General features: G+C 40.3%; 1 protein-coding gene across 1 annotated transcript; it reads right to left on the bottom strand.

Moving 5' to 3' along the window:
- On the bottom strand, positions 1 to 25,543 carry col6a1 (collagen, type VI, alpha 1). Its single transcript, XM_063885856.1, has 35 exons — positions 25,274 to 25,543; positions 24,395 to 24,524; positions 22,980 to 23,180; positions 22,736 to 22,895; positions 21,742 to 21,855; positions 21,573 to 21,593; positions 20,577 to 20,597; positions 20,437 to 20,481; positions 20,272 to 20,325; positions 20,074 to 20,118; positions 19,132 to 19,158; positions 19,001 to 19,027; positions 18,860 to 18,904; positions 18,695 to 18,748; positions 18,072 to 18,134; positions 17,221 to 17,283; positions 17,083 to 17,136; positions 16,951 to 16,986; positions 16,791 to 16,853; positions 16,467 to 16,529; positions 14,725 to 14,787; positions 13,879 to 13,941; positions 13,301 to 13,351; positions 13,191 to 13,226; positions 12,925 to 12,987; positions 7,762 to 7,827; positions 6,170 to 6,205; positions 5,800 to 5,836; positions 5,577 to 5,585; positions 5,351 to 5,484; positions 4,880 to 4,983; positions 3,845 to 4,031; positions 2,563 to 2,734; positions 2,419 to 2,448; positions 1 to 2,111 (listed from the first exon to the last, which is right to left on the bottom strand). The coding sequence occupies exons 1-35, from the start codon at positions 25,353 to 25,355 to the stop codon at positions 1,507 to 1,509; spliced, it is 3,024 nt and encodes a 1,007-aa protein (XP_063741926.1). The 5' UTR covers positions 25,356 to 25,543; the 3' UTR covers positions 1 to 1,506.
- Between the last annotated feature and the right edge of the window lie 1,906 nt (positions 25,544 to 27,449).

The following is a 27,449-nucleotide window of genomic DNA, read 5'->3' as shown; positions in this document are numbered from 1 at the left end:
TTTGGTGTAGCCACCTTTATTGAAGGAGCTCTTACAACAGTACTGAGTTTTGTAACCTCAGGTAAAAATATCTTCTTTAAAACAACATGGGAAGAGGCTTATACACTGAGACCAATAGCACCACAGATAATAACACCAGAAGAGTGACTCTGGGCCACTGATGAAACTGAAATTGTGCATCTTAACAGTTGAGGGGACCGAAAGGCAGTCACCGTTTTCTGTGTATGCGGGTGTGAGGGACTAACAGCACCAGTCCCGTTAGGTTTATTTTCCAGCCTTCAACCATGACAGATGTTTTGCTACCTCACTGATAAAGCACCAAGGTGTGTGTGTGTCCGTGTGTGCATGTGTGTGGGTGTGAGTGTGTGTTTGACAGAGGCCTCTCTGCACAGGTTTCTGTCATTCTGTCATTTGAACCAGTGACCCCAGCACAGCTGTTTATGGAACAATCCCCCAAGGCTACACATAAAAAAAATCACCTTCTCTCACATATGTAATTGATGTTCACTCAGAGGTGCTCACACATACAGACACACACACTCAGGCAGAATCACACATGTTAAGTCCAGCTGTCGTGTCCTCATTAGATCCAGGTGAAGTGCTAATGTTGGAGTCTGCCTCATGTCATGTCCTGTTTTCCCTGTAGGTTTGGTGATCTAATAGAGGTTTTAAGGATGTCGGATGTGAGTTTTCTATACGTTTTGAAGAAATCAGAGCTTTTCCAAATCACCTTTTCAACATACTTTATCAGGGAAAAACCTATATAAAATAAATTTGACTTGCAAATTGCGCCAGTCTTCCAAAACTCACAATTCCGAAAAGCATTCACCAAAGAATTTGTATGTTTTCAATCCACAGCTGCGGTCGGTTTGCTTTCCTTGTAAAATTGTGACGCCACAAATCCGACACCTCTTGAAAGAGTTGTAATAGCTACACAAATGTCCACATTAAAAAAAAACACAAATTCCGATGTCAGGCTCCGGTCCCAGAGAGACAGGATCATGTACCCACACTATTTAGTTGAATTAAGTTAGAGCAAGGTTTAACACTGGTATAAAGTGATGCATAATACCCGAGTGGAAATCAACTCAATGCATTTGAAAGCTAAACATTTTGTTTAGTTGTGTTTCATTACCGGCTCCCTGGGACAGAAGCCACCTCTTTGAATGGGACTTTTTTACCCTGAACTTTGCCTTTTAGGGAACAATTCCTTTCTAAATTCCAAAAATTGTTTATGTTAGCACCATCAGTCGGGTAATAGTCTAATGAGCCCAGCATAGGAGTCGGGAAATTGTACACATCCCAAGATAATCATCCTTGGAGGCTCAACTCAGGGTAAAAAAGTCCCAAGTAAATTTCATTAAGACATTTCTGTTAGTCTGCCACACAATCATTTGTCATTTGTGACATACTTGAACACAGTGTATGGTAAATGAGTGAGACTGAATATTCATATTGGGACTAAAAAACTAAAGTGTGTTGGTCCTGTTGTACAGAGCCCTGCACTCAAGGCATGGACACCCTGCGGGAGACGGTTTGGTGGAAGACCCCGTGGAGCAGAGAAGCGTAGTCTGGGACACGGAAGAGATGCCGCTGGGCGTAGGTGATGTCTTCTGGCCGCCCTCTGCTCACAAGTGTGCGCAGGTTGGCCTCATTAACTTGAGTGCCGACGGTGAGGATGAAGAGCTCGACCCCGGCGTCCGCCACCTTACGAACCTGCTCCTCCAGCAGCGCATTGGTAACGGCTTGAGACCTGCCATCGGAGAACAGCACCAGCTTCTTCTTGCCTCCTGATGCGTCCCCACGGCCTTGGAAATTCTTAATGCCAAATTCCATGGCCTCTAACACGTTGGTGCCGTCATTCTGGAAGCCAGCCTTCTCAATGCGATCAGACAGCAGGATCAAATCGTTAGTTAATGCTTGCTCCATGCTGGCGCTCCTGCTGTACTGGCCTGCACCAACTCTGACAGTGACCCTTTCATTCTTCTGGCCAGTCAGGAAACGCTCAGCCAAACGGCGGACAAAGGTCTTGCTTGTCTCGAAGTTCTTCTGACCCACGCTGGCCGAACTATCCATCAGCACCAAGATATCGGCACTTTCAGAGAAAGAGACTGTAACACAGACACAATACATCTGATCAATAACAGCTGCAAAGGGTTATGTGAATCACAGACTAGAACGATTAGGTTTAAAGACAGCCAACTACCATTTTCAATTTTCTTCTACATTAACCAGGTTTAAATTGTTGATTGTTTTATTTCAGCTGTCTTTATCTGATTATCTGATGTACTAACATTAAAAAGAAACCTAAAGCTGGTCTAATAGCCATAGAATAAGGTACATACAGTGTTAAATCCAGTGAGACATGGTCCAACAACATATAAAACTATTATATTTGAAAAAGAAAAACAGACTTACTAGGACATTTGTAGTCGGGGCACTTCTTTTCTGAAGGAGAGAACCACAAGGGTTACTACGTCACTTTATTTTAGGTTGGTACAACATATTCACTTGATGGAAATGACCAGCGATGTGTGTGTGTTTACTGTGTGTGTTATTTACCTGCACAGATATTGGTTGTGAGGTTCTGAAGGAACGAGTCATCCAGGAGTTCTGCATAGTTGTCCAGGACAAACTGGAAGCCTGGTTTGGGGTCGCTCTTACAAACCAATTCCCCAAGCTGCTCCTGGTTGGGCTCACGGCCTGAGTAATCCTTCACGCCTAATCCACCCACCTGGAGAGGAGGAACAAGCTTTTAATTTGGCTGGAATTTGTTTTTTCAGATTAAGTGGCAATAGACAATTTGTTTGCTTTAAATTATTACATTTAAATTATTATAGGTAATTGTTCTTTGCTTGATTTAATGTCTATGAAATATTTACACTATCTAAATTTCGGTTGCCATATTACGGGAAAATAAAGAGTTGGTAAACACCTCCAAAAAAAGAGGACAGAGCTTGAGTCCTGCATTTACTTATGAAGACAATACAATAATAACCAGGAGGGTCTGCAGTTTGAACCAAGACAGCAAACTCTTTATTGCTCCCACATGGCAGCAGGTTACAGATTTTTCTTATCGTCATATCTACCAGAGAGCATTTTGCTTAAAGGAAGTAAATAGCTATACTCAGCTAGCAGAACAACCATAGCAATGCTAATTGTAGGAACAACCGGCAAAGAAGCAGAAGGAGTGATAAAAACGTTCTTTCCATTGAGCTAGATCAGGAAGTATTAATAGTCTGTCTTCTCTACAGGGTGATTTTACTTGGCCTCTATCAATGCACTAGAATAGGGTTTCTAATTCTTTGGGATTCTTACGTTTGTTTCAGGTTATGGACAGTAATGTAAGCCAGGCTGCTAGTTGTAGCCATGTTGCTAATGTCAATGAACGAGCAGATGAATCTTCTTGTACATAAGAAAATTAACAATCAGAATAAAATGTTATCAACGTCTTTGTTGTCCAGTTTGTTTGAAACGAATGCACCGTTTCCTTTGTGGTTTGTAGTTCTTTGGACGACGGAAAGCAATCACGTTGTCTTTACCCCACTGGCACAAACAACATTACCCCTAAGTCACTATTAATGCAAAATTGGTTGATATAATGGGAATTTTGTCTATGGCCTACTGATAAAAGCCCTGTAACACGCAATGTCGCAGTCTGTAGTGCCATTCCCAGGAAAAATCGCAAGCTGCGATCTCTGGGAAGCGAGATCCTAACACAGATCTGCAATAAACGCTAATCTCCATTGGTGTCGCCAAAACAAGATCTGCAAACATTTAACTTTAAATAGCCACCAGTGTAGCATGGGCATTTACTGCGTCTATCTAGGTGTATTGTACTCACCCTGAGGTTTTGACCACAGAGTACATTGAGGGGAATCTTGTCCCTGGAAATGTCAGAACGTCCGTCTGTGAGAACGATGACGACTTTGTTCGCATGGGTCATCAGTTTGATTGAGTTCTCCAGAGCATAATCAAGGGCCTCGCCTGTGTACGTGGCCTCAGCCAGCCACTTCAGCTCTCTCACTTTCCTGTACAGACACACAACAAATATTATCACACAAAATCAAGTGCTTTTTTCAAATAAATCGAGGATGCTGAAAAAAGCACTTGAGAACAAAGTTAGAGGATTGACATCTATTACATCATCTATTGTCTATTTCATCAAACATGTCAGACGTTTTAGTCTAGCCAATTGGGAGCAGGTGGAAATGGTTAGCCTCTATCAAGATAGTATGCCAACAGTTGGAACTTCTTAATTACATTTAGTAACAATCCATACAAGAAATAGCTAGAGATGGTTTAGAATGTAAGCTGTGGATGAGTTGCTGGTCAAGATAAACCATCACTGTGTAAGAGCATGTTCACACTAAATGGGTTTTAACCCTCCACCAGTTCTAAGCAGGCATTTCAGCCAAAAAAATACAAAGATCTTCCGTCTAACGGTGTCAACAACCAGCAGACAGTTAGGGGTGTAATAAGGCTTTCTGAATAGATGATGGCTATGATTCACCGTTTTGTTGTTTGTTCTATCGGCCCTTCAGGGAATAATAGTAATTACGAGATTTTGTCAAATGTTTTGTCATTTGAAGTGGATCAAAATCTTTATTAGAAAACATCCTGTTGATGTCATCATGGATAACCTCTCTATTCAAAAGCCTTAATTAACTTAGTCTGCCTGTAGTAAAAGCTAAAAGCTACTTATAGAAAAAATGTGTTTGCTATTTTCCAAGGGTTAGGTAACTGCATAATGTGTGTAGTGGTCAGATGACGTGATTTTCAATCTTCTCGTCATTGAAAACAAGAAGAGGATGTAACCAGAAACTAACCCAATGAAAAAAAAGAGAAAGTCCTATGGCAGGGCATTTTGCAAACTCACTGTTTAAATGCGGTGAGGCCAAGGCTTGCGCTCAGTTGGACAATTTCTTGGGCTTGGGATCCACTGTACTGGACCACACTCAAACCTGACTCATTACCTGCAAACTGGAGGAAAAAAAAGTATTGCATGGTGACCATGTGTTTGCTTTTGAGTGTTATGTTTACGAGTTCCTCCTCTGCCAACAATTTAGCGTCCCACCCATCCTGACTAATTACATCCAAACTGAAGGAGTCATGGGAGAAACATAAAGCAAGTTCCAAAACCCTAGACAATATGTTTCATTCACAAGTTCTATTTTGAGGTCTGTTCTTGGCATTTCTGAACATCTCTGAAAACAGCTTTTGCTACATTTTTGGTGTCACTTTGAATAAACAACATAATCCACAAAGTTCAACTACAGGTTATCCTTCAGTAAGCTAGGCAGAGATTGGACGAATATGGTTTACAGTGGAGATAAATATAAGATGTCACCTTGAGCTGCTGGTCTTTGATCAGTCTGTCTATGACTGTGATGATAAAGTCTTTGGCGAGCGCAAAGTTGGTGGCACCGATACTCTCTGAGCTGTCCACGATGAAAGCCAGGTCCATAGCTGCACACTTACACTCTGGAGACAGACATAAACAAAATGACGAAGGATCACAATAGCTGAGGAGCATGAACAATATGACCATGATGGTGACTATTGGGCAAACTTACCACAACAAGCTGCGCCGTGATAAGGAGAGGAAAGAGGATACAAAAACACAAATCAGAGTTAATTAACTGCGCAGGACATAACACAACATAGCCTGCCCAACCTTGACATTCTTCAGGTTTTGATTACATGGCTGGCTAATCAGGCTCTGAGTTGAAAAGGGCAACATTTTTAAAATATGGAGTACATCTGGCTTCATTTCTGCGAGTTGAGCGTTAAACTTACAGCAGAGCTTCATGATGATATCCAGGATTTCACATTCCTGAAAAAAGAGGTGGAGTTCATGTTACAGAACAGCAAGGCCCCCTTAAATCACATTACATAACTTTTTGTACTGTTTCATTCGGTTCCAGAATAAAAAAAACATGACAATATAATTTCCTCAGGCGACTCTTGGGGAAAGGCAATTTTTTGGTGTGTGTAGGAAATTGAATGTGTGGCTTTAGACTGAACATACAGTATCAGTTTTAGAGTCAAAACTACCAGTTGCCTCGAGGGGGAATTAAATCTGTGGTGTTTAGCCAATCTTTCCTGGGGCATAAATGAGGACGGGGGTTCAGAATAAATGGAATGATTGAATATTTGTTATACTTACATCAGTTCCTGGTGGTCCAGGAGGCCCAATAGGTCCCTGAAGAGAAAGGGAGAATGATAAGAGGACTGAATGATTCATTTTGATTAATGTGTTCATCTGATTTAGAAAAAAACAACTGGCCAAACAAAAGTATATCCGGTCTGACTTTTAGATGACAGGGTAAGAAATGAAGGACTTTATTTTCACAGGAAAATACAAACTAACTGTTGATTCTTTGGAAAAAACCATCAATCCTTTGACTGCAAACCAGAATCCCTCAGTCACCCAACCCACATCCGCACCCACACATTTGTTAGCGTTGCTATCTTTCTGAAACAACATGTGAATCTTCCAAAAGTTAATTGCCACAGCATTTCGTTTTTTTTCTTCGTTTTTCCCTCGGCTGCTTGCAAACCATCTGTTTTGTTTCAACAAACATTAAACTCAGTTTAAGAGCATTCTTCTCTGTGACAAAGACGCCAGCAGAGCTTGCATGTGTGCACACAGGCAAACACTTTCACACACACGGGAGGGAAAGAGAAGCGGCTGTTAATTGTAGACGAGACAAACCGTCCCGACAACACATGACACAAACGCTTCATGCAGAAATATGCAGCAGAGACACAAGCCAGAGGAGAAGTGAAAAGGAGTAAAAAAGGGAGGAGAAAGAGGAAAAACAGAAAGTAGGGAAAGTGTGAGAGCTATTAGCACGACAACATGTTTCACACAGTGTTATATTTAGACCTTATAGCTGTTCATCTCTTCATATGATCCAATACCACAAGTTTTCCCTTGCCAGTTGACAGGGAAACATAATTACACTATCTTTCCAACTTACTGTGAGCCGCAATGAGGGAAGCCTTCTTTTATGTCTTTGCATGCGGTTTGATGTTATGTTGAGTGGTGACTAACCTTAGCTCAGTTACTGGATGTGTAAGGGATCAGTAGCAACCTCCACCCATACGTAGGGAAATACACAGTTAGTGTAAAAAAATCCCATGAAAAGACTGAATCCAACAATGAGTCAATAGTTGACAAAGAGCTTCATTGTTGAAAAGTGAGCTTCACCAGTGCAATAGTAGGTGTTTCTTAGTAACACAGGCACGTTAGTTTCTTTTATTTACCATTCTGGTGCTGTAAATATTTACTACATAACTTAATGTTTACTCATCCAAAGTTGAAAATAGTTCCAAGACTGTTTTCTCCTAAAGTACAGTACAGTAACGTGCCGTTTTATGAAAAGCAGTTTTTTAAAATTAAGGTGTATTTTCTTGGGGAACCCTTTTATAAGTCTTTAGTAGGAACAAATGGGCTTGGATTTTTTATTTTTTTTTATAGGATTTGTTTCTGTTTTCCAATTATGTAATTGTTTGTTACTCCAATTTTTGGGAATCCATCAAGCTAAGCTAGGCTAATCTTTTAGCATAACTTTCCACTGTCGGTGTTTATTGAAAGTGACAAAGTGCCCCAAAGAAAGTGAGAGTATGGTAATGGTTTGGAGTTTGGACAGCAGTATCTCCAGCGTCTCAACTTGCATATGCACACACACACGCACATTTACGAATGCACAAGCACATCAATCAACTCATGCCTTGGCTCTGTGGTAATCTTACCGGTCTGCCCTCGGGTCCTCTGTGACCTTTGGCCCCTTTAGATCCTGGAGGTCCTGGTTGGTTGTTCTGTGGAAGCAGATAATTAGAAGAGAATGAGAGAGAGGCACATACCTGGATTAACTTTCTTCTTCCTTTTAAATAAATGCATTTTTTAGAAGGTTGAAAACATCCCATCCTTCTTTACTTCAAATGCAATCCTGTAATTGTCCGTCCTGTTCCAGGCATCATTTACAACAATTGTCATAACAATGTGAAAGCAGTGTTTTAAACTGTGGGCGTGTTTTATTAGTTAACAAGACTTCATGAAACTACAGTCCAGCTATGTGCACTTGCTGCTTCTTTCTCATCTTTAACAACCAATGCATCTTAACAGTTATTACTAACAGAGTGATGTGGTCTATCAAATTGTTTTATTGTACCGTATCGTTTCGTATATATTGTTTTGTATCGTATCGTTTCGTATATATCGTTTTGTATCGTATCGTTTCGTATATATTGTTTTGTATCGTATCGTTTCGTATATATCGTTTTGTATCGTATCGTTTCGTATATATCGTTTTGTACCGTATCGTTTCGTAACAAATCATTTCGTATTTGTATTGTGCCGCATTGAGTCGTATCACAACATCCTATTGTATCGTATCGTTTGTTTCATATTTAAATCACAATAGCAATATATTGTTATAAAGTTAATTAAATAGAGAAACAAAAATGATGGCAAATGTGGTTAAACATTTAAATCTCAAGTTCACAAATCTGACCATCTGAAAATGTGCATTCAAAGCAGCAGAACCTGAGCGGCCATTTTAAATGTAATTTAACACATTTTTATTACAGTGACAACAGAGTGGTACCATTCTCAGAACACATTTTAAGGGCTGTACTTCACTAGCAACCTCCTTTCATTTTGTGAGTCCAAAACAGGATAATCCTGAGTGAAATATTGCAAAGTTTTTATAAACTGCATGTATCTGGTGGTTGCAATCATTTTTCAAGTGGTGTTCACCCCTTTGGATGTGCAGGGCCTCTTGACTGAAATGTTCAGCCAATATTGGACCGTTCAATATTTCACAAGGCCTATGAAACGTCTTAAAGGCTCTCAAAAAATCCCTCAAGAGATTTCGCTTGTGAGATATGTAATCACAAACAAAAAGGTTCAAGGGTAAAGTCAGTCTGAGAAAAGCCTTTGAAACCATTCCAAATCTTAACTAAGGCCAGGTCTGGTCCTGTACGGCCGTCTATCTGCCACACCAGTGCAGCAGCTGCAGGGGGAGAGAGCAGCCAAAACCCTTGCAGCTGCTGCACTCTGACTCGCTGCTGATCGCTGTGAGATTAGACTGTAAAATGTGTAGAATAATGAGCGTAAACACTCTAAATCAATTTAGGAAAATTATCTCATCTTTAAGTTCCAAGTTCCCACAGACAGTGTAATAAACTTACAAAAAATGTGATGGTTGGTTCAAAGACGACAGCTGCATTCCATTTCAAAGTGATGAAAAATTGCAAATTCAGATCAGATACTGTAATGGAGGAATAAAACCACTTTCTAGATACTTGGCAAACACATGTGCCGAAACATAAAATGCTTTATGTATGAACCTCCCCTAAGACATTAGTATTTCCAAGATGTATGTGATACATTTGAGATATAACTGATTCACTTCTGAGGTTGTGATGAATCTCATCGGCCCACTGTTGCAACAGTTTGCCATGATTAAAATACTTTGAAATATAATTTAGAAATAAGGAAATAATCAGAATCTCAGTGCAGAATCTCAGTGTTATCATTAGAATCCATAACAGAAAGAGACATAGCAGTGAATAAGGCATATAAAGAAAAAACATGTTGTTGGATGTGATTGCTTTCATGCATTAGGAACCACAACTCAATGGATAGAGGAAGGATATCACAATGATCTATGTTGTGGCTGGCTGAGTCGAGTGGTGTGGTTTCTGGTTTTATTTTATTGCAAAGACTTTATACTCTTGGATAATATCAATTTCTTTCTTGTACATTTGTGATATTTTTCTTTTAAGATTATGACGTTTAACTCAGAGAATATTCAAGTTTTTTTTTTATCTGGAAAATGTACTCTTTGGAAATCCTTTTTGTCTCAGGATGTTTATCCCCTTCCCCTGACTCTGTCAATTCAATTAACAATGTTGCGATGCCCCTAATAGTGTATCCTAAATTAGCAGCTGTTACACATTTTTTTCCACATATACAATTTTTAACCCTTTTACAGAAAGAGCTGCATGTATTTTTTCTTCCCAAAAATGTATAGTGTTGCAAAAAGGTTTTTCAACACATGCTTTATCTCATCTCTTCTCCAAATCCATTTTGACAGGTGTTCTCATAATTACAAATGTGTTAACAAACGCATGCCAGACAGAAATGAGATGCGGTCAGGGCAAGAAGTTCACAAATCCTCTCAATATATATTTTTTGCTCTTTGATCTGAGCTGGGAGTCGACTCCAATCAGCAGATCAGCACTGAGGCTGTATAGCGCTTAACCTACACTGGACTAGTAAGAAAGATAACGAGCAGCAGAGAGGGAAGGTAATGTCAAACACCTGGCATGCCTTGCTTGCTGTCAGCCCTGAGTAAGACTACACACATATGTGCGAATACACACGGTTACAATTACTGCGCATTCTCAACTTCAAACACACTGATGTTGAGAAAATTGACCACATCCATTCCCACACGCACATGCACACGCACACACACACACACACACACACACACACACACACACACACACACACACACACACACACACACACACACACACACACACACACACACACACACACACACACACACACACACACACACACACACACACACACCCTGAGCTTGAGGGACAACTTGACAACACAGACAGAAGTGACTGTTTGTCGTATCTTCTCGAAAATGTGTATATTTTCATTCGAAGTGAGTCCACTAATAAATTGGTGAAAAAGTCAAAAGGTCTATCTCCACCTTTATCTTCTCTGACACATCTCTGTCTGTACACTCTGTGCCCTCTGGCTTGAAAAGTGCAGGTCTGGACAGTTTGAAATATTCAAACAATTTAAATTGGAAGTCCTGTTGCTCAAAAATCACAATCAAGCCAGAGGCATCAGATGGTCTGAATATTTTGTTGGCCAGCTTGATGTCTCGTGATTTCAAGTTAAACCCTTTTTTTCGATGTACAGTCACTAACAGTGAACAGCCGAGTGTGAAACTTGTGGAAACAAACAACTCACTGTCCAGAGAAACAGATATAATGGACCATTAAAAATGAAAAAAAAAGGAGTTGGATGAATGCCTCGTGTATAAGTGGAATATAATGGATTCATTTTTTCCAAATTGATCTCATTATGTATTTTTACTAAAGGACATGGTCATCAACAGACCAGTGGAACAGCCGCTGAGAGGAGATGAGTGAGCTTTTGTTATAGGCAAAAGTTGGATGTATCTTTAATTACAAGAGTTAGCTGAAGAGATTGATGAGATTCTTATGTCCAGTTAGCTTAGCTAGCAAATTGACAAGAAGCAGCTAGCCTGACTCTAAATGTTACTGCTTCAGGCTTTAAAAAAGAGGATAGGCTGATAACCTCCAGTAAAACTACATCTCATTTAAATATTTATTGTAAGAAATAAACAAGTATAATAGCTAATTGAGTGAGCTTTCGAGGTGCAGCTAAGCAAGTTTCAGACAGAGCTAGGCTAGCTGTTTTACATCCAGTCTTTATGCTAAGCTAACCGTTTCCTTACTGTAGCTGTATATCTAAAATAGGAACTGAGTGTTGCTAATCTTCTTATCTAACTCTTGCCAAGAAGTGCTTATGAGTAATTCCCAAATGTTAACACTATACATTTTTTTAGCAAAGGAGCTGGCAACAAAATGATTTATATTTTGCCAACAGTGCATATCTAAGTGAAAGACCATGAGTGATTTAATACGTTTTAGCCTATTTACATTACATTCCTTCCAACCATTTCCCAACCTTACCACTAGTTTATAGACTGATTGAGGCGTGGTGTTGATGTTTTATATTTCCGTAAGAGAAGCAGGGTAGATGAAGTCAACAGAGAAAATAACTTAAAGTAGTTTGAAATCAAGCATGGAAGTTAGGAATCCAAAATTGGTTTCCAATACAATGACTCGTTGTCAATATCACTTTTTATCAAGGGTTATATTCATTAAGCAGCCGTAGATTCAATTAGGGGGGTTGTGAGATGTATCCGGTATGCTGTTGTACCCAAGCACAAAGAAAAACGTTGAATGTGTGGTAAACTAATCTGACACTGTAAACCCAAAACTTATAAAGTGTGACTTCTTCTGAAGACAAGAGGTCAAGGAGCACTGATGTAAAGATGAGAGAAAGTACAAACATGTGCAGAAATGTTTATGCCATGAAACATGAACCTTGGAAATTAGATAATTTTTATGTAAACATGACCGAGGTAAACCAGGGGTTCGAGTGTTAAAACAGGTATGCTTTATGGACAAACACACACACACACACACACACACACACACACACACACACACACACACACACACACACACACACACACACACACACACACACACACACACACACACACACACACACACACAAACACACACACACACACACACACAAAAAGTGATGTAGTCCCTACATCGTTTCTGCTCATTTCCTGGTAGCCTTGACAACGACATATACACAGCTGCATCAGCTCAAAGTCCTCTTCCCAAAAGACACACACACACACGCACACGCACGCACGCACACACGCATGCACGCACGCACACACACACACACACACACACACACACACACACACACACACACACACACACACACACACACGACAAAGTATTTCCAGATGCAGAACAGAAGGCGAGTTTGAGAGCAACATGGATGGACTTAAATAAATAAGAGTAAAGTATGTGAGAGGCTAATAGTAAAACTAAATTAAAAGAAGGAACATATTACTGTGCTGCATATTATAAGTGTGCAAAAGTTCTAAGAGACCAGTAAAAATAAAAAATGTAAATGGAATCATAACAGAGATGTGTGTCTCACATCCTGTCGGCACTCTTTGCCAAGAAGGGATTTAGGAATGATAAACATTAGATCAAGATTGAGGAGGAACTGCAAAAAGGAGAAAGAGGCAGACTCACATCGGGGCCTGGATCTCCGGCATCTCCATCATCTCCTTTGGGTCCTGGGGTTCCCTTACCACCCTGAAGGTCACACAGCAAATTGCAGAGGTCACAAGTTTGACAATTGATTTTACACTGTTGGCAATGAACTTCAAACATGGCCGCTTATATTCACTGTTGATGTCTAAATGTATAGTACTGGGAAGCCCAAACTGAGTTTAAAGCCTCCTATAATTCCAGTATAGTCACCAAAATATATGCATAAAATTTGAAAGATAACTTACCGGTTCACCAGCGTCTCCACGGGGCCCAGGATAACCCTAAAGAAATATTTAAATGTTTAAAATTGTGTATGTGTCAAACATAACAAGCATTAACTAGTATTAACACTTACCTGGAAACCAGGACAACCTGCAGTGCCATTTCCTGGCAAACCATCTTCTCCCTGAAATTAAGAAATGGTTACAATTACAGTTCAGACCGCCTAAACACACACACACACACACACACACACACACACACACACACACACACACACACACACACACACACACACACACACACACACACACACACACACACACACACACACACACACACACAACACACACACACACACACACACACACACACACACACACACACACACACACACACACACACACACACACACACCACAAACACATACACACACACACACACAACCACACACACACACACACACACACACACACACACATACACACACACATACACACACACACACACACACACACACACACACACACACACAGACACACACACACATACACACACACACACACACACACACACACACATACACACACACACACACACACACACATACACACACACACACACACATACACACACACACACACACATACACACACACACACAGCTCATGGTGGGGAATATGATGGATGGCACACATCTGTCTCCCACACTCACCCTCTCCCCGATCTGGCCTCTGTCTCCAGGAGCTCCTTTGATTCCTCTCGGTCCTTTGGGTCCCTTGGTACGGAAAGGAATGATTAGAAACATGTGAAATGTTGAAGATGTTTTTGATGTATCATACTCTTTGTGTGTGTGTGTGTGTGTGTGTGTGTGTGTGTGTGTGTCTACATGAATCATTAAAAAGGTTTATAGCACAATAAATTATTGTTATCTGCTTCCGTTTTACTGTTTGTAATACACATGATTTATGATAAAGAGAGCTTTTTGATTGCAGTAGAGGCAGTCAAATGCTTTTTTTATAATGGATTTTGGAGTTAAACTAGTGGCTTACTGTTGGAACCACTCATGTGTAAGGCTTTAAAACGCAGCTTCAAATCTTCTTCCTATCATTATATTTCTATATAACATTACATATTAATAAACAATGTTAGCTGTTATTTCTTTTTGGTTTAACTCTTCCTGTAACATTAAAAACAAATTACTGATAAAAAAAAGTCAGTTATTTTTTATTTAAGTATTGATTCTCTATTTTCAGCTAATCTTCCTGAGAGTGGGCGCTGTCTGATGAGATTTAATTAACTGTGACCTAACAACTGTCTTCAAATTCAAACGTTGCTTAAACCTGGTTGAATCATGGAACTATGTGACATCAACCTTTTTCCAGTTGAGTCCCGCCTACTTAAAACACGAGGTCCAATAAAAAACACCAATACAAACATCTCTGATGTGAAATGATGAGAAATGTGTTCATGTAGGCTCATACCACACCACTGTGTTTTCAGGATCTTTTAGTAAGTGTATGGTCATTGGAAAAACATGTTTGCGTCCTGTTGGGCTTACTTCTGGTCCAGGTGCGCCCTCATCTCCTCTGTAGCCAGGAGACCCGGCCCTGCCAGACTCGCCCTGGAAAACAACAACTGTTAAAACACTTTTCCTACAAAAACAACCACATAAAGCACACTGAAAAAAAAAACTGGCAACAGGCTTTGACATTGTTTTGAAGCAACACAACATAAAAACAAGTAAAAGAAAGAAAAGTAAGTTACTGGCACACGTGTTTTCCTTAACTGTATTCTGTTTATTCTCTGAAGATATTTTAGGTATCCACTGCTTTACTTGCTAATAACTTTTCAACAACCTTGTTTAAAAAATGTTTCAGGTGAAAAGAAATCCACACCTACAGCTCCAATGAGTCTTTGGCATAGGCAAACTGTTAAAATGTCATGGCTAGTTAAACAAAAGCCAGCTTGAAATTGCTTCAACTAAGCAATGCTTAATACGAGGCTGTAAATTGATTGTGGTTTTGGATTTGGTTAATATTTGCATGGACTCTTTGACCAATAGACTGAAAATATACGAAAAGTGGACGTGTTAACCGTGACGTAACTTATTGGATAGTGGTCTAGAAGCTTTGAGATTTGTTTAGTCAGAAGTGACAGGAGAGGGTGGAACTAAGTACAACCAAACACTGTTTTAGTTGACCAGTATGTTACAAAGAATAGATAGGGTTAAAGTCTAAGATCGGACTTTTGCCCCCTGTTGGCCACTGAAGATTACGCAGCTTCAGGGCACTTAACTTGGAGCACACCATGGGTGAGCTCCAGCAGACATCTAACTGTAGTTGATGGAAGGAGTACGCTTTTGAATCTGTGCTCTTTCCTCACAAACAACAGCTGTGTACGGCTGCTGCACGCATAACTCATTCTTGTCCTGAGGTCACACTGTTGAAATGGAAGAAATCCCTCCATTTTAGAGTTCCTCGAAACTGAAACTTTTTTCTCTTAAAGATTACTCTTTGCAGTGTCTGCTTGGCTGGATTCATACAATTAATATGGCTCTACTTACTAACATCTGTCTCAAGATAAGACAGAATAAGAGACATATTTGTAGATATGTCAATAAGACAGCACAACACCTTTGCTATATGTTAAAATCAGGTTATAAAAGCTTGTAATACAGTGCACTATGCCTTGCTTATTGAGTGCAAATGGTGTCCATGAATTACCGTGCATGAGGACACCATTTTTCAACAGTCAGTGAGGTAGGTCTGTAGATTTTCTGTATTATCAAGGTTTTTTACAACTCAATCTAAGCAGAAAGCACAAAAGAGCCATTCAAAGTCTTGACATCACAGAGGGGGCCACAACTAATGCTTGTAACGTATAATTATTATTACACTGCCTGGTGCCCTATTAGGAAAACCATACTGAGGCTTTGGCTGGGGCGGACAGAGAGAAGAACTGAGTCAGAGGGGAAAGAGTGAGTGTGGATGTTTCCTGGTGGAGTAAGAGCTGAGAATTAGGAGGAGTCGGCAGTGCTCTGGGGCAGCAGCCAGGTTCGCCTCTGTTTAAACTTCTGCCCAATAAAGCAACTCCGCCTCAGCATGAAATATGGATGCTCACAAGTGCACGCGCAGAAGGAAGCAAGTTCTCCTCTCCTACTGGAAAATAAGGATGCTGCCAGACAGAAAAGAGGGTGGTCCCCCTGCTGAAACTCTACACAACAGGCTAACTAACAGTGGTTATTATAGCTCCTGTGTGTGTGTATCAATGTAAATCTGTGTATATTTGAGTGTGTCTTACAGGGTCTCCGTTGGGGCCAGCTGAGCCCTCCCTCCCTTGCTCTCCACGGGGTCCGGGCTCCCCCTGGCAAGAAAAAGAACAAATGTATAAAAAGCTAAAGGCATTCAGGATGGTAACAACAGACAAGTGAAGCACACCGAGCCAAGTTTGAACAAAGTTAGAGCAGTAAGAGCGCATGGGGAATTACTTTACTATTACTTTGAATTTGACTCATTTCAAATGCCAAAAAGCATTTCCCATGAATCTTTTTAAGGAGGACTCGCTGAAAACACACAGATCCTGAGGGACTGCGCTTCCTCCCTTCTCATCGTCCTTATCACTTACCAAGTCTCCTCTCGTGCCTCTGTTTCCACGGGAACCTTGCTCGCCTTTCTCTCCAATTAGTCCCTATAAGGATGCCAACAAATATTTTGGCAGCTGTCACACACTCATCAATAACAATAATTTCATTTTCAGTTAATAATCATTTCATAATCATATTTACTCTCTCGCCACGAGTGCCATCCTGTCCAGGTGCGCCCTATAGAATTAAAAACACACATCAGGAAGTTAGGACAAGCCAATACAGATCATAGAGTGGACGTTTCTGTCATTGTCAGGGAGCTACATCACTTACATCATCACCGCGCTCTCCTTTGTCCCCGTCGTTTCCGCGAGGGCCGCGATCACCCTGTCGCACAGATAGAAGTGTCACATTTCCTCAAAGAAGATCTGGATATCATACAGATCCATATTTTATTTTGTACTGATTTACCTGAGGGCCCAGAGGGCCGTAGTTTCCAGGCCTTCCTGGTTCGCCATCTCTTCCAGGATCTCCCTAAAACAAGCACAAGATGTCTTATTACAAAGCACAGATTTTTTGGATAGTTGCGAGCACACAGTCAAATTTTACTACTTATACTGCTATACAGATAGTGCTATGCTGTTGGATACTAGAGGGACTTTAATGAAAGCAGGACCAAAATGTTACTCTTTTTAAGTGCATATGGTAGTTTATGCTATGAAGCTTTTCTCTCCAATTTGATTTGATAACATTGCTGTATATTGCCAGAGGTGAGAAGTAACTGAGTACATTTCTCAAGTACTGTACTTAAGTACCATGTTGAGGTACTTGTACTTTACTTGAATAATTCCATTTTATGCTACTTTGTACTTCTACTCCACTTATTTAATACTTTTAGTTACTTTACAGATTTGTCATTAAAACTATCTGCACCTTTCCCAGCTTTGATAACACTTTAATGCATCAATTATTATAATGAAAACATATTACATTATTTACATTACAAACATATTATTCTGAAATTGACCAATCTGCATAACGAGTACTTTGACTTTTTTACTTTATGTATATCTTGATGCTGATACTTTTGTACTTTCACTTGAGTAACATTTTGAATGCAGGACTTTTACTTGAAACTTGAGAGTATTCCTACACTCTGGTACTTCTACTTTCACTCAAGTACAAGATCTGAGTACTTCTTCCACCTCTGTATATTGCAGTTTACTGAATCGGGGCTGCTGTGTCTTCATACGTGTCATATTTTAACTTCATGCAAATACACAGCCCTAATAAAGAACACAAATACTTTTCCCACATCTTACTTTTCCTCCTTTCAGCCCATAAGGACCGGGATCTCCCTTTGGTCCTGGCTCTCCTTGCATTCCCTGGAAGCAGGAAACACAGACACAATGTCAGTACATGATCACAAGCAGCTGAAGCCACAACACTCAATCTCTGGGGCCCGGCGAGTGTGTGCGTGTGTTTACAGTATGACTATATGGCTTCATTTAAACAAACTGACAGCAGAGAATGTAAACGCAGCAGTGATTAAGAGCTGCAAGCCTCATTTGGCCTGTCCCGGAGGGGGATCCAGAAACGGGGCGGGATTTTGCTCAGGGCTGCACTGAGGGTGGTGTTCCTAAACATGTAACTGTGGCTAATGGGTGATCTGTAAATAATGTAGCTGAGCCTCGGGCGGATACAGAAACGGCATGTTTGAGTGTTCACGTCTGTTTAAAAGAGAGACATGAAAATAAAAAGACGAAGTGTGTGACCCGACACCTGCACATGTGAGGGTTTGGCAACGAACCTGATGTCATCTAAGGATTTGTTTCCATTTCTGTAGGATTCAAACTGTGCAATGTGTGACATAAGTAAGTTGAGTTGAGGCCAACCTGGTCACCCTAACAATGGGATTACTCTAAGATTAAGATATAAGACTTACATCTGATCCGGGAGATCCTTTACAGCCGGGAAGACCAGCGAAACCAGCCTCACCCTAGTGAGGAAAACCAGAGAAACACATCTTCAAACAACTTTATCTAAATAGCAAAACATCAGCCAGAAAGAGAGGCCCTAGTGTCTGGATGTTTCGGGGTCTGTTACTCACCTTACGTCCATCGATTCCGTCATTCCCGCTCTGACCTTTGTCTCCCTGAGAAGATACGACACGATGATGAAGTAGAAAATAAAATAATAATTTAAGAAGAGATCACAGATAAGGAGCAGCCCTCTGGAGCTGTGAGCTCACCTTATAGCCTTTGTGTCCTCTTTCACCCTGCAAGAAAAACACACATCGTTAGTCCGTGAATTCCACAGCACAGCAATCCTCAAACATAAACAATATCCTGTTTAATCATGGTTTATTTTAAATGTTAGTACCTTTTCTCCTCTGCCACCACGGTCTCCCTGCAAATAGAAAAACACATGTTACTTCATGTTAAGGATCAGAGAGGAGGAGGGTGAAGTCACAGCCAAACAACAAATCTGAATATTACAGTTTTTTAGGTTTCTAAATGTTTCCTCCAACAAACTTCCTGTTGTCACTTTGTTTCTAGGTCATATCCGTTTATGTGAATCTAAAACGGTTGCGGAAAATCCCTTGGATAACAAATTACTTGACCTCATTTGTTGATGGAATGCACCGCATGAAAAACTGACCTTTACTTTTGGACTACAATATGAACAATACATAAAACACTGGAATTGGATGTCTATGTATATGCATTACATATACCTTAAAGACCATGTTCCTATAACAGGATGGTTTTATCCATTTTCATATTATTAAGTTAGGGTTTGGCGATTAATTGGTATTGATCATTACTGCGACATCTAAAAGAATACATATTTATATTATGTTTAAAATCCATATGTGATAATAATGTATAAATAATGCAATGTCTCTTAAATACTTTCTAATTCTTTCTGCTTTGAGTTATCTCACTACCCATTGCCCATCACAGAAATAAGACTGTAGAAAAAGACAAAATGCACAGTAAGTAAATCTAAAGATACATTTGACTGACAGCTTTGAGGTATTTACTTTCAAGACATCACTAACATGTAGGCATCTGGATTATTTTTGGCCATCATAATAATGTATTGAAAATCTGATATTTGTAATATGAATCAAATAAGTATAAAACAATTAATTTGATAAATGATTTGTTTTTATGCTGCATTGAATTCCAGTTTGACATGATGCAAAATTGTAGTTGTGTTAGCATCCATTACTCATAGCTTTCTGATTCAATATCTTTGGCATCAGATCTAAAAAGTCTCTGTCTATGCTCCTTTACATAAAAGATATTTGAACCCTACCTTCATTCCACTGTAACCAACAGGACCAGGATCTCCAATGCTGCCCTGTAAACACACAGAGAGAAATATTAGACAACATGGATGAGCCTACCATTAAGCCTGCATGGATAATCAAAAACAATTCTGTCATTTGTGGGGCTCTTTCGCATGCATGTTTGAGTGATGGGGTTGTAGGTGGTGGTGGAGGATGTCACCTACCATGGCGCCAACATCCCCCTTCTCTCCTGGCATCCCTGGTCTACCTGATTCTCCCTGTAGATAGGCAAAAAAAAGAAAAGATTTTCAATTCTTTGCATTTTCCTGACTGCCATCTCCAGTGCTTGGAAAGGCATAATTGGTTGTTTGTATATTATGTCATCACACCTTAGAGCCAAGGTCTCCGCCAGGTCCTTTGGGCCCTCCTAGAGCCTGCAGACAAAACAATAAAATACAAAAAGTAAAACAGCTGCTCAAAGCCAAGGAGGAATTAATGTTGGTAATAAGATAATTAATACCATACTTACATTGCAGTCGAAAGAACAACACTGGGGTAAAAAAGGAAAAGATTATAAATACCTTGAAACATAAATTAAGACAATAATTTTTGATAAATTCAAGGAGACAGTTTGTTTTCTGGTCAGATCATAAGTGATACTTGGTTTAACTGTCCGGTGACTGTCAGGTTGGGTAATATGACCAGTATTTACTGCAATGGCATGGGTTTTGCTTGAGATACAAAGATAGTGAATATCACTACAATCTTAATTTGCCTTTCATGCGTGTTTGAGCCTCATGTAGCTGCACTGAATGACCCCTCCTTGTTTCCTGAGTTTACTTGGCAGTTTAGACCAGCTTTAATGAGAATAAACAACTGAGAATGAGCTAAAAGAGGGTAATAGCCTTAAAAGGAATTCAAAATAGAACACAAATCTAGACTCTGTAAGCATCCTCACTACTTTTAGCTAAGATTTATCACATGTATAACATAAATAACTGTTGTAGTAGCCACAGGTCAAACTTTGTTTAAGCCCTGACATTTAGTCATTAAACAATAATTTGTCTATTCGAGTTGCATCAGCAAAAATGATCATAAACAACTCTGCTGTTGGGATGTTTCAGCTGCCAGAATTCTCTGTGATTAAGGGAGTGGAGACATTATGAAGACAAATTGGATTGCTTTTTTTATAAACTCAAAAAAATGAAGGCCAAAGCACCAAGTCGTCAAGGTCCAACTGTAAGCTGAGTGCATTCAGTCTTTTTTGCTAAAATATCAAATGAAGAAGAATCCCTCAGAAAAAAAGAAAATATCAATATACAAACTTCTAAAAAAGCTTCAAAGTCACTGATGAAATCTTTCTGATGGCCAATTGTGTGGATATACAGTACTTTGGAGCCTACACATAGGTTTTAGTAAACTTACAAATGCACAATTACTATGTACCGCCTTCTTTTTATAAATGGAGGCAGTTAGCAAACACATAAATTAGACAAAGTAACATTTCCTTTCACAAACAATTTACCGTATCCTTTGTCTCGTTTGTCTGAAAACAAGGGAAAAAAACAGAAAATTAGTGCAAATAATAAATGTTGAATTGCTCTATACACAGAGGAGAGGAGAGGAGAGGAGAGAAGAAGAGAGGAGAGGAGCGGAGAGGAGAGGACAGGAGAGGAGACGACGAGGATACATACGATCATATCGATGATGGTGCGAATGGTTTTCATCTTGGTGGACCTGGTGTCGTCTGCAGCAGTGAAGTTCTGTCTGTAATTTGCATCTGTGGCGATGACTGACAGCCTGGTGTCCTGGGGAAACAAAGATACAGATATCCACATCACATGGCAGCTAGCTTCACATTAGCTTATGGCAACATGGTTGCTAGTCCTAATGCTAACATAACAGTCATCATACAGTTGGATTTATATAAACCAAATTTAAAATAAACTTCAAAAACACCTTCATTCATTGAAATCACAGCCAGTCTGTTTGAGTGTTTAAAGGTTCATGTTAGAATTAGTTAAAGGTTAAAGTAATTGTTTGCAAAAAACACATTACAAAATGTGGCTATTACTAATTCTGTATTTGGCATCAGCAGTGCAGTGGCATATTTATACGCCTTTTAGTGTGAAATTCCCTCTTTGAGTTTCAGACATTTTAATTACATTTTTTGCCCAGAGCAATTATTCACATAGAGTACACAGAGACCGATTCAAAGTCTAATTTGATAAGTATATACTGTATTAAGGATATAATAAGAAATTGAAAGACCCTAAAAAGGTTGTTTGCATTTTTTTATATTTCTCTGCTTACTGATCATGACTCAAAACAGCTACACTAGTTAGAGACGGTGTAGTTACATTGATTGACAGTGACCATACAACCAATCATCTTTCATCAAGTTCGGATGAAATCCTGATTAGTGTAGCCACATTCTTGAAATCACCTTTTCCCAACTCAGCCACAAAACAACTCTAAAAAAGGAAATAAATCAATGAAATAATCAAAGGCATCGCAACTGACTAAGAAAATAGATTTCAAGGGCCTTTTAACCTTTATTCTAATATGTTTATGGTTAAGGATTGGGGTTATGAATTTAGTTGGGGTGTATTTTATACATTTAATATTGTAATGAGGGACTACAACAGTAAACTAGTATGAATATGTGTGTGTGTTTGCGTTTGGTACCTCCTGGTCAGGTGAGATGGCAACAGCGAACACTTTGACTCCATGCTGCCTGGCTTCATTAGCAGCCTCCTGCACGCCTCCACATGGCTCTTTGTAACCAGTTATGGGATGGCCATCGGTCACTACCACGATGTACTTGTTCTCATGGTAGTGGGAGCCCCTGCAAAACAAACACACTCAGAATGATATCTCTTTTCTTATGCCTTAACCTGCTGGTGTATTCATTGGTGTGAGTTTATATTACCCAATGAGCAGCTCAGCCAGGCCCTGCTTGATGGCACAGTCAGTATAAGTGCCCTTGCCGATGTAGTCGATGCCCTTGATGTCGGCCTTCAGTTGCTCGCGCTCAGTCCTCAAATCACTCAGCGCTCGCACAAGTTTGACATCGTCACTGTAGTGCAGTGCTCCTGAGTTCCACGTCAGGATGCGGTCACAACGATGGCGCCTAAAGAAATAGATAGATAGAAGATAGATAGAATCGGAGGATGAAACCCTCTTTATTTGTCACATACATGCACACAGCAGAGCACACACAGTGAAATTGGTCCTCTGCATTTAACCCATCCTAGCACTAGGAGCAGTGGGCAGCTATCGTGCAGCGCCCGGGGAAGTTAGATAGATAGAGTTAGGTGGAGTAACAGTTACCCTATAGTACAGCTATCAGGTCCACTTAATGCAGCATGGTATGAATAGGAGTGGTGGAATTTGCTCAATACTGCACTTTATCCTAATTTGATTTTAAAAAATACAGCACTTAATCCCTGAGTTATCAGTTATTATTTGCATTGCAGATACCAACTTTACATACAAAACCTCGTATTAGTAATAAAATATTAAAGCATCATAATATTATGACACTTACCATGTCAATTCTGTTTAAAGATACTTTGTGGATAATAATTCGCACACCATGCAGCAACCCCCAGGCTGGAGAAGGGAATTCAACGAGAAAGTGCCAAGAACAGCGGTCCCTCAAATGGCCACTCGGTGCCGGCTCCAAAAGCGAGTAAATCTCCAATAACCCCCATGTTAAAATTGCCAGTTTTAACACTTTTGGTCAATTTAAGCTCTATATTGACCGTATCAGTTTAGAACTGGATAGCAAGAACTGTTAAGTCCTTTGTTTAAATGAAACATAGCTAAATACTGGAAAACCGGACAATATTATACAACCAGGACACTTCTTTTTTATATAACAGAACAAAGTTCTCATTAGAAAAAAAGGGAGGAGTTGTGTGTCATTGTGCACAGCAAAAAATACACAAATTGAATGATGGTGCATGCGTTTTGATAACCAAGCTAGCGTTAGCTTTAGCTGGTAACTTAGCGTTTGTTATGCTAACAGTATCAGCCAAACTCAAGGCGTCAATATCGTATTCAACATGACAATTAGGGACATCAAAGTGAATACGTCCACTTCCTATATACAGTGCTTAACACCACGCTGTGGTTAATATTGTCAGACTGGTGGGTGTGGTTGGGTTTAGTGATGTCACAGTGCCCAAAAGTTCACCTGTTCACCACTGCAGCATGCTGAGTTAAAACACTGTTGGAGTGAGGTACATTTTAAAGTGAGTAACATATACGTGTGTGTGTGTGTGTGTGTGTGTGTGTGTGTGTGTGTGTGTGTGTGTGTGTGTGTGTGTGTGTGTGTCTTACATTTCCCTGAGTTCATCTATAAAGTTATTGGTGAAGGTCTTGATCTGGTCAATATAAAAGTTGGGAGGTTTCTGTCTGAGGGCGACACTCTCAGATGTATCCAGTACGAAGAAAAGGTCAACCGGACAATCTGAACACACACAAAACACAGATAAACAAACAAAGATGGCTGACAGCAAACATCATGCATGCATTGAACAAGAACAAAACCAACAAAGTGTTCATGAACCAGCAAATCCATCATGCATTTACAATCAATTATCCATCCAGCAATTCAGGTGATGCTAGCACAGGTATCACTCCTGGAGTGTAGGCTATAGATATCACTACTGCAGCACTGGAGGCCCATCTAATTTTAACACAATGCTTCTTGGAGTATGATGGCAATGTACCTGATAAATGCATCAATACAGGTAGACAAGGGCACGCCTGAACTCACTACCTACACTCATAACATAGCTATCTGCATGCAGCTACACCTGAACAGGCCCTTATGCACTGTAACTTGGCAAGGCAGTAGGCATGAGGTGCCATCTCCTGCACTTTGTCCAAATGTATGACTTGGCATTCACAGCTATGGTACATCTATGCCTGCATCCATCTTATACTATTAAGACAACAAAGGCCTGCTTCCAGTGGGCTAGGCTATTGTCATATTCCGGTCTTACTTTCAGTTTATATTGCATCTGTACGCCCTTTTAAGGCTTCTCGCTTAGAGAAGCAAAAGACAAGGAACATCTGGACCACTCGGGGAGCAAACATCACTTCTCCTTATGAGGTGTTACATTCAAACACATAAAGAACACTTCACATGCAAGAAAAGGCCATGATCATAAGTTACTGCAGCATTTTCTTGGAACATATTTCCAGCAAACTTACCCGCAAACCTGTTTGGGATCGTCCCCTGCGCTCCGGCTAGGGAAACGCAGAGCAGCGCAAGGAGCGCTCTCAGAGTCTCCATGGTTAAACGGCGAAAAAACGACAAAAAAGTCACACAACCCAATTGCCTACAATAAAATTAACTCCAAACCACTCCGATCCCAAACCCAGTACCTATACACCGATTTGGCAAACTTTTCGGTGATCCAGCGCTCCGCTGCAGTTTGTCCGAGGCGATCCACAGAGCGCGCAAAGGAGGACCAGCGTGCACGGAGAGGGAGGAGGCGGAGGAGAGGGAGGAGGATGGAGTTCACGCGCTCTGACTGGGGACAGTTAGTAAGGATTGGACGAGAACGCGCACGGATTAAAAAGTTTATACAAAATCCCAGATATGCATGCTTCCTTAAAAGGGCCACAAGGAAAAGAGTGCGTGTCAAACTGAACTTGATTGTGTTTTAATGATTTCAGGACATGTAAAATGACAAATACGATGTTTTGGGAGCTTTTGTGTTCACCATAAGTGTATGTGAGATATTCATAATATGCCATGTACAAAAGCAAGAACACTTGAGTCACTTTATCAAACTTAATGAAAAGCAGCTGACAATTATTGGAAGCATTTTGTATTCCCTTTCTGTAAAAAGTCCCTCCGTTCTTTGTAAGGTGGGTGGGGTTTGAATACATCTGGTTCACTTCGGCATCCAGACCTGACCTGAACATAAAAGCAAGATGAGGAGGAGGAGAAGGGTGGGGGGTTTTAGTCATTTTTCCCCAGAAACAGGAAGAGACACAGTGCCATCTAGTGCTTCTTGTGGACAGATGTTGGAATGGACTTTGGAAAGAGTTTCGGGGTGCAGCGAGGCACTTCCATGGAAGCAGGCAGAGATGTGCGGAGGCGTGGGCATTTGGCAAACTGTGAGGAAGGCCTGGCCTGGGCTCAGATTTTCCACTGAGATCACTTTTCATGGAGGAAAAGTTGTGAGGAGAAGGAGGGAAGGAAAGGAGGGATGATGAGGGGAGAGGGGGCTGGGGGGGACATCTGGTAATGATCTGTGTTTATTAGCAGGCTCTCAAAGTAAATCTGTTGGATTTCTGGCAGTTGTTGGGGGTGTAAATTGTGATGCATTTATTTTGAAATGTCTCATTACCAGGAATAATGCATACATTACTCAATAAAAAAATCTTGAGGAATTCATTAGCCAAGCATTTAGGAGTGTTTGCAGTTTTACAGTCGCATGGGTGATGTTTTTCAAAGGAAGGCATCTTTTAACGGTCCTTAAACTGGCAGGTGGCTTTGAGTTCAGTGAATTACCTCATTATGGAGTCATTATCTTTTCCCATGAGGAACGCAAACTGGGGATTGTCCTCAAAAGGTTAAGATAAAGCTCCTAACATGAAGAAAAAGAGAACTCCTGCTTCCTAAAGCTGAGAGGCTCTGCATAATGTCACAGGATGCAGAGTGAGTTTCCACAGGATCCCGACGTTCAGTGGAACAGATTAGTAGCAGTTCTGAGTCAGAGAGAGACGGAATAGTGCTGAGTACAGACAGTGTCTCCAATATGTTTGTTTTTTGTGGTGTTTAACATCTTGCAACATTTAACGTGCCTCCACATCATTCATCCCTCTGTGAATGGCAAATACATTGGTTTGTAAAAGAGAATATGATATCATATGCCAATGAGAGAACACGGATGAGATGAAACACGAGGGGGGAAAACCCTCTTTCTTCCAGTGAAAAAACGTGAAAGGCAGTACAGCACAGATGGAAGAGATTAATCACACTGTGCCTGTAACGCTATGATGTAAGACTAGATTTGCCGACAAGGTAACTGGAAAAAGTGGTGGTCCAGTTTAAACTTCAGTTAGGGCATACATGGCACCGTGCAGCTTGTGTTTGTTTTGGTTGAAACCACTTCAAATACCAGTCAAAACAGATATCAATAATTAAGGAAATTACTGGGTAATCAGAATTCTAAACCCCTCCAAATTAGGTCAATGTCAGGAAATCGGCCAGGCCAACTTCCACTGCTGTAATTTGTTATCAATCTCTCCTCTCCCAGACATATTTGTATCGTCTCCAGCCGTCAGAGAAGCAAATAATTCTTGATTTACGCCATTCTTAATTTAACCCCTATGCCTTTAACCGTTTTACCTTGCATGAAGTGTGAGGGGAGAA

The sequence above is a fragment of the Eleginops maclovinus genome, chromosome 6 (genome assembly GCF_036324505.1).
Source record: "Eleginops maclovinus isolate JMC-PN-2008 ecotype Puerto Natales chromosome 6, JC_Emac_rtc_rv5, whole genome shotgun sequence".
In the NCBI taxonomy this organism is placed as follows: Eukaryota; Metazoa; Chordata; class Actinopteri; order Perciformes; family Eleginopidae; genus Eleginops; species Eleginops maclovinus.
Note: the sequence above shows the minus strand (reverse complement) of the source record. Positions and strands in the feature narration are given on the sequence as shown.